The sequence below is a fragment of the Taudactylus pleione genome, unplaced genomic scaffold, assembly GCF_031769625.1.
Source record: "Taudactylus pleione unplaced genomic scaffold, aTauple2 ptg000203l, whole genome shotgun sequence".
NCBI lineage: Eukaryota > Metazoa > Chordata > Amphibia > Anura > Myobatrachidae > Taudactylus > Taudactylus pleione.
The window spans coordinates 2,602,733-2,619,757 of NW_028284605.1; the positions used below are offsets into that span (position 1 = coordinate 2,602,733).

The 17,025-nt window shown below is 44.0% G+C and overlaps 1 protein-coding gene across 1 annotated transcript in view; it reads right to left on the minus strand.

Moving 5' to 3' along the window:
- The window catches only part of NUFIP2 (nuclear FMR1 interacting protein 2), a 43,095-nt gene that overhangs the window by 6,875 nt on the left and 19,195 nt on the right, over positions 1-17,025 (minus strand). Inside the window, exons 2-3 of the mRNA XM_088477758.1 lie at positions 13,901-15,586; positions 1,129-1,161 (exon numbers count right to left, since the gene is read on the minus strand). Coding sequence (XP_088333884.1) covers positions 1,129-1,161; positions 13,901-15,586 — 1,719 coding nt within the window. The remainder of the gene's footprint in view (positions 1-1,128; positions 1,162-13,900; positions 15,587-17,025) is intronic.

Consider the following 17,025-nt stretch of genomic DNA (forward strand, 5'->3'; position numbering starts at 1 on the left):
ATAATAATAAAAAAAAATTACATATTCCAACATGTTTAATGTTACATAAGCAGGAACACTAGATTTTGAGGACTTACTTTAAACCTAATTAGGTTTTAAACATCTAAAACCATTAATTTAACAATAAAAAGAAGAAACATCAATATTAAAATGGACAAAATGATTCCCCTCTGGTGAACGACTGAGTGGAGGGACTGAGCCCCCATTGGCTTAGCTCTTAAACAGGACAGAGGCTTGACTAGTTTGTTACCAGAGATGGGATGAGAAAACCTCTTCAGTTTACTCATCTTTTATGCACAGAAAAAAAAAAAAAAACAAGAAAAAACCAAAAAGGCCATGGATATTGTCCAAGGTTCTTTTAAAGCCAAGATCTATTTCTGCTGCAGCGATGTAGGTATAAAATTCAGGAATGTCTTGGCAAATTCACAGGACAGTTGTAGTGTTTTCAAGCCATCTCCACACGGTGGATGCAGCCATTCTACAGGCCAAACCAATATTTGGTTCCTAGTGAACAGATAGGCTTCATGCTCATGATCGCAGGGCCTCATTCAGAGATGTACGCAAACCCAATGGTTTATGTACATTTCTGGTGCTAGATCGACGCAGGATCTGTACTGCACATGCGCCAGTCTTCTGCTGAGAGATCTCTCACAGTTTCCCCAAAGTTGCAGCTAGTCAATCTATTTGGGGGCAGGGAGAGGGTGGAGCCGGCCTGCATTCCCAGTAACTGTAAGTGTTGCCCGTTCTCTGGGAGTGCTGGGGTTAGGGTCCGCCTGAGCAGTTCTGTTGCCCATTCTGAGTAAGCTTAAACAGATAGGCAATTACTTTGACGTTGCACTGGTGATCTGATGCTGCGTCTTCGGGCGCAGCACTCAGGTCACAGATGCTGGCACGAGTCTCTTCCTACGGATGCCTTCTGCTGCATTATCATATGCCAGCATTGCTGCTGCGCTAACTGTGTCAATCTCTGAATTAGGCCCACAGAGCTCACACAATTGCCGTCTCTATTGTGACTAGGCAACAGATACATTTTGGTGAACGTGAGCTCCGAAAGGGCATAGATCAGTATATTTTAAGACATAGTAGCCTAATTCAAGTGGTTAGTATTTTTCTCCATTTGGCGCTTACCTTGTTTTTGCAAGTTCAAAATAGATTCCATTTCTGTTAAGGAAAGAAAAGAGAACATGTCAGGGCACTGCATGATCAGGATAGAAGCAGCACAGGAAGTATACTCTTAGTATTTGCACCAAACATTTTAGCCCAAAAGAACCATGTGTTGCAATCGGCCAAGGGGATCTGACCTTGTTATAATACAGAGCATTCAATATCGGTCATTGAAATATGTGCTCTTCATTGATCTATCCAAAATAAATGTTTTAATTTAAATAGAAGTGTGGATGTGGTGAAGGCAGCTTTAAGATAATGTGTACTCCATTGGTCAGCGGTCTTTTACAGCAACACATGCAGAGATGTAGAGCTGTCTCGGCCATGCTGCCCATATCACGGTGGTGATGAAGAAGATTCCTTGCCTGGGAATAGGTAAAAACAAAACACACACGACCACATAGGGGGAAATGTAACTGCCTGGTTTTGTGTTTTAAACTATCGCAGCTTTATTATATATATATATATATATATATAAATATAAAAAGGGGCTGACTAGACATATCTCGCCGATTACACTTCAGCTGTGCAACTATAAAACAAACTTAAATCTGACCCATATTGGATAATAATATTCCACCTATATCAAATAAGTCATCAACGTAACTGCACATCTACAACTTTATGTAAAGGTTTGGGCACCCCTATCCTGCATATATTTTCTCTCTCCTTCATTGGTCAAGATTTAAGGACATCAGCACACACCACCACCTGTTTTCTAGAAGCCAACAAAAAAGCAGCAGGTAGCAACATGTAAATGGACTGATGCAAGACAGTAACGCTGGGTACACACTAAAAACGATGTCGGCCCAATAGGTCATCTCCGTCCGATTTGTAACAACATATAGGCCGGATCTTCCAGTGCGTATGGCCTATCTGCGCGTTCCCGGGGTCGCATGTGATATTGTCCAGTCGGACGTGCTGCATGGCCAACCGGACAATATTGCATGCTGCGCCTTTGCAGGTAATGAAGAATGGAACGAGGAATTGTCCCATCGTTTATTACATCGCTCATTGTGTACCCGCAGTACGATATGTCGGCCGTCATATTGTCTGGGTACACATCGCTAAGTGTGTACCCAGCTTAAGGCTCCTATTTGCAGTTTAGAATCTATTAAGAGCATCATGACCTACAAATGTGTCAAAATATGAAAAACCCTTAAGCAGTGCTACTTTAAGCAATGAAAAGCTTATCTCTCTAGACATTTGGTTATGTGCAACTCAATTCCCAATATAAAGTGATCTCTAAATCAGTTAGCAGTCCATAACAGTTTAAAGGAAGTAGAGATCACACATGTCATAACTCAATGTACAGTTCCGCAAAAGGGGAAGGAAAGATGATTCAGTGCTGGTGACCCCAAGTAAGGTCACAACTAGCACAATCTCCGCCCACAAAAAGCTGCACTGAAGAGCATACCTTGCCCCAGTGCCACTAGGTGTTACTTTGCTTTATTGTCTGGTGAATGAGAAGGTCACAATCGTTCATATTGCATCTCATCCATGTTGAGGGAAGATGATGTGCACCCGTTGGCGATATACGCTTATGACACAACTGGCACTCATCTGGCTACTTCTGCCCACGTGGAGCTGCATGTAAGCAGCTGTGAAAGTGAGCCCTATGACCACTTCCTCTGCCAATCCCCAATGCAAGGCAAGACATGGTATAGTAAAGGGGAGGTTATTTCAACTAAATATCAACAAGACCTAGAAGCTAAACAAGCAGTCAGTGAAAAAGCAGAAGCTGACAAGAAGTTGATATTTCATCAAGACGAAGATCTAAAACATATTCTGTAAAAATACATAAGAATGAAAGATGAAGTTTCCAGTCCAAGGCTTGAATTCTATTGAAAATCTGAGGGGAGATCTCAGAACACACAGTGCATGGAAGAGTTGCCAAGAATACTTCTTAGCCAGAAGAGTTCCGCAAGTGTGGGAATAGCATTTCTAATGCAAGATTAGAAGGGTTTCCGTGCCCCCCCCCAAATGAAAATCTTGAAAACTGTGATTTATGTAAAGTAAGGTGTTATGAAGTATTGTCCTACAGGTGCCCAAGGCATCCGCTTTGCACAGGCCATATTCTTAGTTTAATTTTATACTTTTGAAATGATTGCATTCAGAAATAGTGATCGTGTATTTGAAGGTGCAAAGTGGATCACTAATCTCTGTATCAGAAGAGACACAGCAACTCAGAAAAAGAACATACTGTCATGTATGGCCTTCCACCTGCCTCATAAACTGATTCCATGAAGCTTCTAATCACAGTAAACCAAGAAGATCAAAAAGTACAAAGGTGATAGAGGTGAACCCTGGGTAAATTACTTATCAAAAGCAAGGTTAAAAGGCCTCCAGATATTGATTACGTTCTCAACCTTGCAGATGTGGTAACGCTGGAGAAAACAGCTGTGCGGAAGGAATACTTAAAGAAATAATGAAATAAAGAAATAATGGAGACGATTCAATTCAGCATGAATTGAATAGTACCAGGAGGGATCTCCCGAAGCTATTCAATTCACTGCGATGTTTACTCCGATGGGAAGTAGTCAAGTCGGAGAATGCTAGTTCTTGAGGCTTAACCTGGGAGTTCAGTCGCGAGAACTGGTATTCTCCGACTAAATGGTCGTCCACGAGGCTGTCAGCGCTGTGCTAAGCTGGAAATCAGCCTCGCTGCCGGCACTTTAGTTGGATTTCTCCTTGCTCCCTCAGGAGGGTGCGAGGAGAAATTATTAGTCAGACTAAACAGCGTGGTCAACTGAATAGCTCCGGGAGCTACCTCTTAGCGTTATTCAATTCACATTGAATTGAATTCCCACCAATGAAAGTATATTAACATATAAGTGTTCACATAAATATTAAGACAACTTAAAGTTCTGTTAGCAAAAGTGACAACAGTATCAAACTGAACATTGACAAAACAGCCTTTTGGACAGACCAAATCAGATGAAAAAGTTCCTTTAGCATTGAACAACTGTACTGAAGTTTCTCCATTTCAGGGGCAGAAACCATACAGTCTTTCACAGTACAGACTGGCCCCATTATCCACCAAAGGATACAGTAAAATGGAGGTCCCCTCACTGCTCTGCACAGCTCCCCTGCTCCACCCCCCAGTAATAACGGACCACATTTCACATAAAAAAAAATGGTGCCAGAAAGTACAACAAAACCCTCCTCCCCTCGTGGTTACACCACTATCCCTCTGAAGCCGCTCCGCAATCCCTGGCCACGTATAGACCCTACTATCGGAGAGTTCTATGCAGCCGGAGATAGAAGACAGTAGACAGCCGGGACATACAGGAGGATCAGCGTAGACTGGGACAGACAGCAGGGTTCAGAGCAGTCCTGGATGGAGAGGAGTCGTCAGTGCAGGCTGGGATGGACAGAGGCACAGCAGTCACCGCAGGTGACACTCAGCACATGCACTCCTGTGCATGATATGAACACCGCAATACTATAGGCACAAATCTTCGCTGGAGCCGATGACGATCTGCTTCCTCCCTCACTGCAAAATCTAGTAGCCAGGCAGCGAAATCTGGTAGCCATGGCGACCTGGCCCCCAGGATTTGTCGAGCCCTGCATTAACACATAGGCCGCAATTCAATTCAAAGTGATGGTGAATAGCCCCGGGAGGGAGCTCCCGAAGCTATTCAATTCAGTGCGAAGTTTGGTCCGACTAAAGGATTTCTTCTCACACTCTCCAGAGGGTGCGAGTAGAAATCCGACCAAAGTGCCGACCGTGTGGCTGTTTGCCAGCTTAGCGTGGCGCTAACAGCCTCGCGGCTGGCACTTTAGTCGGAGGGTTAAGTCGCGAGAACCAGCATTCTCAGACTTTACATTGCACTGAATTAAATAGCTCAGGGAGCTCCCTCCCAGGCTATTCAGTATCGCATTGAATTGAGTCGCGGCCATAGAATCAGGGATAAGTTCCCGAACATAATCGCGGCACCAGAAAACAGGCTATTTATAAGTGATTTGTTTTTGAGCCTACTCAGGCTCCAAAAAAAAAAATACCACGTTCGGGGGTAAGTGAATAGGCCAGAGGTATCAATTAGCATGCGGTAAATTAACACGGCTAATTAAATTACAATTTGATAGGTTGGTCATAAACACTTTTTCACATCACAAAAACGCTGCCACCACTATTCTTAGATGTAGTAGCCGGTGGCCTATCGTAAGGACGTAAAAGTAACGTAATGCATAAACAAAAGAAAGCTAAACGTAGTTGTGATAAATGTTTCCCCAATATTGATTTATTTGATAAATGTTTATTTTATTAATACAGTTAAACCCAGACAGGTCTCCATCTTGAAGATGGTCATATGGGTTATGGCAATCATCAGCGAATACCAGTCATTACAGCAACATAAAAAAAAAGTGTGTGTTGGTGACCGGAGCTGAGCCAATGATGTTGTCATAAACAGATACCATCACGCACTTGGTACTTCTGTGTTAAGTATCCAGCAAATATGAGGCATGTGGTGGGACGAACTCCTCCTTGTCCCCAACTGATGTCAATTGGCATTCGAGTGCTGGCAAATGTTAAAACAGGATTTTGGTACTTACCGATAAATCCCTTTCTCCGATTCCATAGGAGACACTGGAGGATTCATGAAAGTGGGGTATAGATGGTGCTAAGTGGGAGCTGGCACTTTAAATTTTAGAAGTGTGACTAGCTCCTCCCCTCTATACCCCCCTACAAGCTCAGTCTTCGGAAACTGTGCCCGAGGAGAGCTGGAAGAAACAAACGTAAGAGGAGGAGGTAAAGCAAGTACACATAACAACAATAAGGAACGTGTAAAAAGATTGAAATAACAGTACACAAGAAAAACATCAACCAGTCATAACTTGTAATGACTATAACCATGGCAGGAATGAACAGCGCAGGGTGGGCGTCCAATGTTCCCTATGGAATCGGAGAAAGGGCTTTATCGGTAAGTACCAAAGTCCTGTTCTCTCCTTCATCCACTAGGGGACACTGAAGGCATCAAGACAGTGGGGATGTCCCAGAGCTCCCATTACGGGCAGAAGAGCACTGAGAACCTTGCAAAACAGCACGGCCATACTGCACTGCAGAGGCCGCAAAGCTGTCAAATCTGTAAAAATCGGAGAACGGTATGCCGGCCCGACCAAGTGGTCGACCGGCAAAGCAACTCCATGGAACCCACTGAGCGAGTGGAATACGCAGTAATGGAAAAAGGAGGCTCCTTGGAGAAGGCCACATATGTCTGACTTATGGTCAGACGAAGCCAGCGGGCAAGCATTTGTTTGGAGACTGGCCAACCAGGACGAGCAGCATCATATAAGACAAAGAGTCTGTCTTACGTATAGTTGCAGTCTGTTTCACATAGATCTGAAGAGCTCTATCGACGTCCAAAGATCAAGAAAATGGTGAATCCTGTGGAAGAACCGGTACCACAATAGGTTGATGTGGAAAGCCGAAACCATCTTGGGAAGGAACTCCATTCTCGTACGGAGTTCCACCCTATCCAAGTGAAATACCAAGTATGGAGGACGACAAGATAGGGCTCCAAGCTCAGACACCTGTCTAGCTGAGGCCAGCACGAGTAGAAGTACCACCTATCGAGTTTGTATCCCTGGGTGACGAGGTCCCGGACCCAAGCTTCTGTACAAGGTTCCGTCCATACTTCTCTGAAGTCCCGAAAACAAGCTCCCACCCTGGGGTCCCCCAGGTGAGAGAAAAAAATTGGTCATGCACTAGATTTGGTAGTGGACTTACTCTCCTGTTGAGCAGATGCAGCTGTGAATCTGCCACGGCCTCTGGAACCACGGGAAGTAGTAGGACCTCCTCTGGAGCGACAACGGAAATGACCAGGGGATCGAAAGGACTGAAATGAGGGCCCCGAGTAGGGACTTCTAGTAGGCGGAGCAGCTGACTGAAGATAAGCGGACTTACCCCCAGTAGCCTGAGAAATCCACTTATCAAGTTCCGTTCCAAATAAGACACTTCCCTTGAAGGGAAGAGCTTCCACAGCTTTTTTCATTTCCGCGTCCGCCTGCCATTGACTAAGCCAAAGCGCCCTGCGCGCTTAAACCGCCAGAGCTGAAGTTCTGGAGGCGAGATCACAAACATCCTTGGATGCCTCTCCAAGGTAGGCTGCAGCTTCCCCTGTGTGTTCTGCTAGAGGAATAAATTCCTCTACCGGGAGTTGGTCTCTCATCCCATCAGCTAACCGTTTTGCCCAAACCTCAATAGCTTTGTCAGTCCAGCAGCTTACAATCGCAGGACGCAAAGTCACACCAGCAGCTGTACAAATGGACTTGAGATTATACTCCAGTCTTCTGTCCGCTGTCTCTTTCAAAGACGTGGCTCCAGGGACCGGTAGAAAAGTATTTTTTTATAGACGATAGACCGAAGGATCTACTGTAGGAGGAGTCTTACAAGATCTTCTACTATTTGCAGGAAAAGGATAGGAAGATAACAACCGCCGGGACATCTGAAATTTTTTATCCGGATGTTCTCAAGCTGAAACCAGAAGAGAATCTAGTTCTTCTGAAATAGGAAAAGTAGTAACCTGCTTTTGCTTTGCTAAAAAGAAAGACGGCCGTGCAGGCCCCTTTTCCTCATTTTCTATCTGCAATACATGTCGAATTGCAGAAATTAACCCTTCTATCCCATAGGACACAGGATTCGCCTGAGGAGCTTCAGGATGAACCTGAGTATATTCGCCCTCCTCTAGAGCCGGCATTTCCTCTTCCTCCGAGTCGCCCGACTGGAGAACTGAGGGGAACGGTCTCTTTTTTGAGACCTGCGTTGAGGGTCCCGATGACGTGGCATGGGATGATGCCATGGCTTTTGTGAACCCTTCCATAGATGTAGCTAAAGACCGTGCCCAAGCCGGTTCTTCTATAGTAGCATATCTAGAAATTTCTCTCTCATTACGAGCAGCCTCCAGCTCAGCAGAGATGTGACATAACGGATGCAAACTGTTCCGCCCAAGACGGCGGTTCTGTCGTCCGTGGAGACTCTTGCTGTGGATTACACTTGTCACAGAATGTGGGGCTAGATGACTGCCCCTGTATATACTTTTCTGCACACTTTGCACAGGTAAATGACTTCTGAGAAGCCTTAGAGCCCCTTCCAGCCATGGTGCATACAAAAACCACACAAACAGTAAAGTGTAGTGGAGAGTGTTAACAGGTAAAGACAGATATGCAGAGGTAGGAAAGAAGGGCAGAAAAGGAGTATCACACTTGCCCCCCAAAAAAACGCTTCCAGCATTGCTAAAAACGCTAGGCACTTTACACAAGTAACTATTGGGAATGAGGTAGTTACTGTGCCTAAATGCTCTCCTAAACAGCCTAAACCCCACTGTGCACTTACAGGTAAGGGATGGCTCTCAGTCTCAGCATCCGCAGCATACAATGTCCTCTGTGTAATGGCCACCAGCACACTTCAGAGAAGTGCTGGGGCCACTGGGAGGAAGGAGCAGTACTCCGGAGTTATGCTCCACCCCCTCGCTATGGCGCTCATTCAATGTAGAAAACGCACTGTGTGAGGGAGACCCCACACAGCCTGCTACTGTATGCCATCTGGCTCCGTTAATTGGAGCCACTGCTCTATAAATAAACCACCTTGAAGCTGTTTAACCTGGCTACCTCGCTAATCGAGGTAGCCAGTGCATACTTACATATCTGCCTGGCTGCCGGCAGCTGTCAGACCAACAGGGCACCTCTCTGCGCGCATCGGCATGCAGTATCCCCAGAGACAGTGGTCTCTTTTGTAGTCAGAGACCCCAGGCGAACTGCAAGCAGTTGCGAGTGGGTCTCTCTCACCAGCCTCCAACGGAGCAGATGCTGCCAGTCATTCCTCATTGTCAGCTTCAGCGCAACAGCGCTACTATAAACTCTAATAAACCCGTAGGAGAATTTGGTAACACTACCAGCTCCTCTCGGGCACAATCTAAGACTGAGCTTATAGGGGTGTATAGAGGGGGAGGAGCTAGTCACACTTATAAAATTTAAAGTGCCAGCTCCCACTTAGCACCGTCTATACCCCACTGTCATGAAGCCTCCAGTGTCCCCCTAGTGGATGAAGGAAAAAGCAGGTGTTGGTGTGAAGAACTGAATTGGGCTCCTGCGCATGTCTTGTGGCTCAGCTTGGGAGAAACACTGGCGTGCATGTGAGGGTACAAAATGGATAACAAGGCACTCGCCCTCGCATATGGAGGGACACCATGATAAGAAGGACCACAAACTGTTACATAGGGGCACAGACTGTTTTTGTAGGAGCCTTGGATACCCATAATATCCCTAGTTGGCAAACACTGTTGACTGCAATTTTTTCTCTTGCAGATAACGGTTAGCTTTCAGATACATTTTCCGAGGCTTGGCATATGGAGCCCTATCTGAGCTATCATAGCACGAGTTAAGTCAGCGTTATCAAAGTAAACAAATATACAACAATGCTGAATTGATCACCTCAGGGATGTAAAACATGATGAAGATAACACAAAAAATGGGCCGATTACAATTATCCGTCTGTTTCATGTACAGTAAATTAGCCAGTCACTTAACTATCCCCTCGCTCCAAACACAATGCACATCAAGCTTTATTGGTATCCATGTAGCTGATGCAGTCTTTGGTTGCATATCAGTACTAGCTGGTTGCAACAAAATGTTTGCACAAGACACTTATAAAATAGCTCTTCTATACAGCAGACATTCAAAAGCAAAACGTGTTGCAATGACATTTGCTAATCTGTGATAGACAGAAAACATTTTTCCCATCAGAAAACAACAGTACATTGTTAATGTTAACTGCAAATTGTTAGTAGCCTGAATATTGTATCAGAGAAAGTGTTTTGTACCTCGCTATGGGAACTCTGTAGGTAGAGACTGTTTTAAGATGCACACAAGGATCACTATCCATAAAATGCTAAATCCTTCACAGGGTAATCCCAGCAGTTTTGTATCCGCCTGTGATACCTCAGGCTGCATGGCTATCACCAATAAGTTAGCGTAACTTCAAGATATAAAAAAAAAATAGGATTTTGGTACTTACTGATAAATCCTTTTCTCAGATTCCATAGGTGACACTGGAGTATATACAATGGGATATAAATGAGTGATGAGTAGAGCCTAACACTTTAAATTTCTTCAGAAGTGTAGTTGGCTCCTCCCGCTCTATAGCCCACCCGAACTCAGTTCAGATTAACCAAGCTGAGCGGAGACGGATAGCAGTACACCAGAGGAGGAGAGAGAGGGTGAAGGAGGAACCAACTAATAAGGTCCAAGACTAAGAACAGACATAAAAAAAAAAAGACGCTGCAGACAATCAAGATGCAGCTGAAAAAAAACACTCCAAGAACATAGCAACAAGGAACAGCGCTGGGAAGATGTCCAGTGTCCCCTATGGAATTGGAGAAAGGGATTTATTGGCAAGTACCAAAATCCAATTTTCTCCTTCATCCACTATTGGACACTGGAGTATATACAATGGGACGTCCCAAAGAGGACCTCCCAGGTGGGAAGACGCTGAGAAACTTCAGAACCCTGCGACCAACAGTAAATGGGGGTCGCCAGAGAATAAACGGTAGAGCAAAACGGGTGTAACCTGTGGACCCAACAATCACATGGCAAGCCGACAAGCAGAAGCATGTTGCCTGACCACCCTACTGAAAACACAGTGTGGCAGAGAGCACCAAAAAGAATCTGTTGTAGCATGAAAGCAATATGACTCCACAAGACTCAAGAAAAACATAAGCACATCCAGAAGATGCAACCGACCAAGAAAAACCACAAGAATGATGTGTTGTTCCAATTTTAGTATATGTGCTGCCAAAGCGAGCACCACTGGAGAAGGGGATTCCAGTAGTAGAATACCATACATCATAACAATAACCCTTAGCTCTTTAGAGGATAGAGAAGGTTATAACCTGTTCAGCTACTGTAGCATAGAGGCTGTCTGGAGATGCCGGTGGACTCATAGGCTGTGCTGCTGGGCTGTTATGGCTACCCTACCAGACAGGGGTCTATCAGTTGTAAAAGGTCAGCACAAATTAAAGTGAGGCTCAATGTAATTGCAGTTCCCGCTGTCCTGAATCTGAGGTTGGTAGGCGTCTGTGTCAGCGTCTTGCCACTCTCCCTACTGCTCTGTGAGGAGTCCTAGGAGCGGCTACCCCAGCAGACCTTTCTAATAACTTATTGGTAGAATCACAGAAACAGAGCACCCGCTCAGAATCAGAGAGGCAGCGGTGTCCGGTAGTGAGCGTTCTTCTGCTTGCTAAGCCCTTTTATAGTATTAGGCTAAGGGAGCTACATACATTTAAGCGCCAGCTCTCCATGTAAGAGTGGTAGGACCATACTACAGGTTCATTTAGTCTAGGAGCTCAAAACCATCTGATTTAAGTGATAAAATGGGCTTGATCGGTGGGCATGTGGGGACCCGGGCACAAGCAGCTGTGGTCTCCCCAGAGTCCGTTGACCCTGTGGCCCCGGACACTAGCCACAGGCGGCTATCACAATGCAAGCAGACTGGCACAGCATGCAGTCTGCCTGTTAGAGTAAAAAAAAGAGAAAAAACTAAATGAAGAATAAAAATGGGCAGGACTGCCCAGGAAATACATCCTGCTCCATCGGCACTTAATCTAAACTGAGGACGGACGAGGTACAGAGGGGGAGGAGCCAACTACACTTCTGAAGAAATTTAAAGTGCCAGGCTCCACTCATCAAGCTGTCTATACCCCATTGTATATACTCCAGTGTCCCCTAGTGGATGAAGGAGATATAGTGATATATACGGATTACTATAGCATATGGAATGCTGTAATTATCTCAGCGGGATTGATCATGGGTGGAACAAGTTCAGTACATGGATGACAAAGTCATAAATAACATTTCAATAGACACATTTACAGTAAGTAAATGGACCACAATTATTACATTTAATCATCAGGATTGCGAGTAGTTGGTAAATTTTTTCTACGCACATCAGGCTTGATGATCATTGTAATGAGCCATTGAGCCTGGAATGGGTAATAGCCTTAAATGCTCATTCACCCCTGGCACAGCTGATAAAAATAATCAATATCCACAAAATTAAATCTAATTTTCCTATTTCACTGCAAAACCAAGGCAGGCTCCCTCTATCTACCAAACTCCTACTCGCAGACAGGTCAAATCCAGCATCTTGTCCAACTAGTTCAAGTTTCCCAGAAAAGACAGGTGTATTTGTGTAGAAAGCAAGAGCTAAGACTTAAAATATCATTTAGGTTTTACAGGCCATGTAATTGACCCTTAGCAAGGTTAAAAATATTGTCTCCTATGATTTGAGCAGGAACAAATTTGCAATAAACTTTACTAGACGTCACTCTTAAGGTGCATACACACGTAACGATTTTGTAACCAACAATTATCTGTCAGATTGATTTTCCCTTGAAAAAGTGAACGATTTTTTGAAGTGTAATTAACGATTTTTACAACGATGAGTGAAAAATGTTCCTTCCCTTAATGAAAATCGTTATGTTGGACAGTCTGAAATGGACAATAAACTACAAACGGGAGCGCGCTTGAATGATTTTCGTTCATCGTTATAACTCAAACTGAACGATTTTTTGAGCGATTGAACGATAACGACATCGTTAACGACAAATCGTGCAAAAAAATCGTTACGTGTGTATGCACCTTTACAGGTAAATTTTAACAAAATATATATTTTTTAAACAAATATGGACAAAATAATGTAGAAATGAGTCATCACATTACATTGCATAAATGCTGATGGTAACAAGATTTACTCACTTCTGGGGGCAGATTCAACCCCAAGACTAAAGTTGGGTACACACTAAACGATGTGTACCCAGCGAGATGTCTAGTGCTGCGGGACCCCATGGGGGTGCCAGCATCGGCAAGTGCATACACACTTGCCGATGCCTGTAGCAATGGCCTGACGGGTGATGTTGTTGAAAACATGCAGGAGCGTGCATAGTCAGCGACATAGCGGATACACACTGGCTGATGTGGACGATATGTCTGATCCGCCGAATTGGACAACGTATCATCTAGTGTGTACGCGGCATAAAGCTCCGCTCTGAACTATACAATTAGTGTTGCTACTCTGTGCAAGAAACCCCAGAGGGTGCAATTAATGCAGTTTATTCCTTGCAGCCTCAAGATAGGAGGATAAATCTGCGATAAATACACTTTCTGGGGCTTACCGCTCAGGATAACCCATAGATTCCGGGTACTTAGATTGGAATCTATGGGTTAACGCACAATAGCAGGTTTACCGCACAGGGAAATTGCCTAATAACTGAATAGTTCTGGGCATTAAATCCGGAACTTTAGCTGCGCGGTAAGCACAGTGGCTAATTAAATCTGCCCCCTGGTTTAGTAAACACACGTGTGCATATTAATATATCCATAACATTGGCCTAAAATGACTGACGTCTGGAGCTCTGGACATTAATCAGATAATGAGTAACTGTCAGACTATGCTTTGTCACTTGAGCTTTTTCATGCAGATCAACAGACTTTTGGCTATTGGATTTGAGCTGAGATATATTTAAATTTGCAATTCGTGAAGAAATGGGGAGTAATTAAACATTAACAATAAAACAATGGAAGGTCAGGAAGAGAGTGAATACCATTTTTTACCTGTGACACAAAGAAAATTCATATCTGTGTTCATATTTACCAAATACACTTGAAATACACTGAGGGCTCCGATTTCACAAATTTCAGTAATTACATAACAACCAACAAATGCCAATGCAATCTTTACCTTTAGTGTGATACATAATAGCAGCCCTCAGGTCAAAAGAACCCCAGATATCTTTGCAATCAAGATCTCCAGGGTACCTCTTATCTTTGGCAGAAGTCTGTAAAGTGTTTTTCAGGGAGGTCTGAAGAGTTAATTCTATTTCATAGACCTTGGACTGAAACACTAATGAACCCTGGCTAGCAGCTTCCAGCTTTTGCAACTCCCCTAAATGCTGTGGCTCTAAGGACAACGCAGCCCCATCTCCCCCAGACCCATGAGCTACTCTTAGCGCGACACCATCTGGAACTTGAGGGCTAGTCCGTTTGTCCAGCTCATAGGCTTTGGGGAAAACTGGGCGTTCATTTCCTGAGGCAGCAATTTCAGCACCCTGTGAAAGTGGTGGGGCTGGGGGCTCCCAGACCATTTGACCAATATCTTGCTCATCTGTACCAGCCTCAGGGCCAGCGCTAGGTTCATTTATAAAAGATAAGCCCCACTGATTCTGAAAAATGTCTCCCAAGCTATGCTGAGTTGATGATCCAGACGGTTCTCCCTGCATGGCATCCAGCAGGGCATTTTGCATATTAGAAGGATACGTATAAAGGCCAGATTTCTTTTGTTCATAAGAGTTTGCAGAGGCAGAAAAGGATTCTGTGGGCAAAGGCTCTGCTCCCCCAGGCAGTGTGTGTGAAACAGTACTAGCAGCAGCCATAAAACCACCATCAGCTCCTACTAAAAGGGGCCCATTGGAAAAGTTAACTGTAGAGACAGACTTCATGGCAGACATGGGAACCTGGGACACACAGTTCAAAGCTGTAGTTTCCCCAGCTTGAGGTGAGAAAGAAAAGGAAGAAAGAGAAGCAGAGTTGTTCTGGGCTGCTTTGTTGAGGTTTTCTTTAACTTTGCTTGCATAACTTATTTTGGGAACTATTTTTGCACTACTGTTGTCCACTGGGAAAACAGGAGGTGGTTTAAACAATGTCCAGGAGTCCTCTTTAGAAGTGCTAACCGATAATGATTTGCCTTTGGGCCGGTCATCAAACTTTTTCCCTGTGACAAGTTTGGCATCAGAGTTTTTCCTCTGCAACTCTCCAGAGTTTGCTTTATTCCGACTGGCACCTGTGGATGAAGACTCACATTTCCAAGTTGCTTTACCATTGTCCAACTGAGTCCCCCCTTTCTGGTCTGCAAGCAAATCTGGCTTAAAGTTTTCAGAATCCAGTTTAATATCAGAGTCTGACATTTTGCCAATCAAAAAGCTGGCATTCTCAGCAGTCTTGGCAATGGTGCACTTAGCTTTCCTTTTCTTTGGAGTGGCATAGCCATTCTCAGAGCCGCTACCATCATTCTCTGCTCCTTTGCTCACATAACCATTAATGATAAATCCAGGGCTGTTGGAAATTGAACCATTCTGAACGGGACCAACCTCTACTTTGTCTGTACATTTGATATCTTTAGGTTTACTTTCATAAAACTTTTCATTCTTTTTGTCCATACTGCTCTTATGGAGCAAGGTTTTAGTTTTGTTGCTTGCTTTCCCAAAATTAATAGCCTTGGCTAGATGCTTAGAATTGGTGTTGATGTCAGCAGTGACTTGCTGACTGCCGTTAGCAACCCGAGATACAGTGTGGTCTGCAGATTTGTCAAAGCCCTGGATCTTTGCAGGGATGTGGCGGTCTCCTGTAGTACCATTTAGCTCTCCATGTCCTATGTAAGAAAAAAAAAAAGTTAATTGCATAATTTGGTGCAGAAATGTCAACTAACTTAAGGGTGAAACAAATTACAAAAATAAAAAGTTGTGGCTTACTATATATATATATATATATATATATATATATATAATAACGGTCTATTACCATGCACTATACATTCCATAAGGCCCTATGGGGTTGATTCAATTGCAGGCAATGCCCGCAAAGTGCTTTTGTGAGGGCGTTGGAACACCAGCAACACACAGCAAATCTCCCCAAATTCGTACATTTTTATTTGCAGTCTATAGGGGCCCGATATCGGGGCTACTGTAAGTGCGGCATATGTGCACACTAAATTGTGAGCGTAGCCCACAACTGAATCGACCCTTCCGTCCAACATTTACAGAAACAGGTCTCACTTACAGGGCGGAATCAGCTGTCCACCCTTTGCGCCAGACGGTGCTATTCAATTGTTGTTCCTGTCAGGCGCTATCAACTGCCAGCGCCGGCATTTCAGCCCGCACCCACTGGGGGTGGCGAGCTGAGCGCTCAAAAAGTGACCCGTTTGGGTGCACAAGCGACACTTTTCATGATCGCACCCAGCACTTTGGTCGGGTATAGCCATTTTAAGCAGCTAAACCAGACCTTTTTGGGTACGACAATCTGCATCAATTGAATATCGCCCCGGGATCTCCTGTCACTTTAGATAAAACAATTGAATACCGCCCTAAGTCTGGATTTCACTAGCCCAGAACGGTACATTGGTGACATATCTAATACATGTCATAGTATAGTTCACGACTGCCCCAACTCATACGGCATCCACAATCGTTCACCTGATCGATGTCACAATTCAAACATGTGCAATAATCTTTAATGTCCATCTCAAAAAGGAATAAAATAATGGAAATGAACTTTGCTGCTGAAATTAATAAACTACACTAGAACTGTATTAAATACACACCTGACCTATATAGATGTAGTAAATATAAATAAATGTCCCTTTAGATTGTGTACACTCTGATTTTGGCTGAATTGATATCTTTAATTTCTAAGGCATCACAAAAGGGTTTCCAATACTTTTCAAAACATGCAGGACAAATCACTCTGCTCCTGTTTTTCACTTTGCCAATTGCAGTATAAAACAAAATAAATATCCAACACTTTTCAAATTATTTTCGGGAAAGTTCTAGCAATTCAAATGGGAATTGTGTTTGAACAGGAGGAGTGCAAGGAACACAAGCTAAAGGAGGGTCAGGTGGGGAGGCGGACATACAATGTGCTGACACACAATTAGAATTTATTAAGAAATGCACATTACAAAATAATTATTACACGGTGTATCACCATTTTTATAATGCAGGTCTGGCTAGCCTGCATGCTAAGTTGTGGTATATAGAAATGGACTATGATCAACAGCAGCAGATTGACACCCTCTCACTGGGGACACTGGCA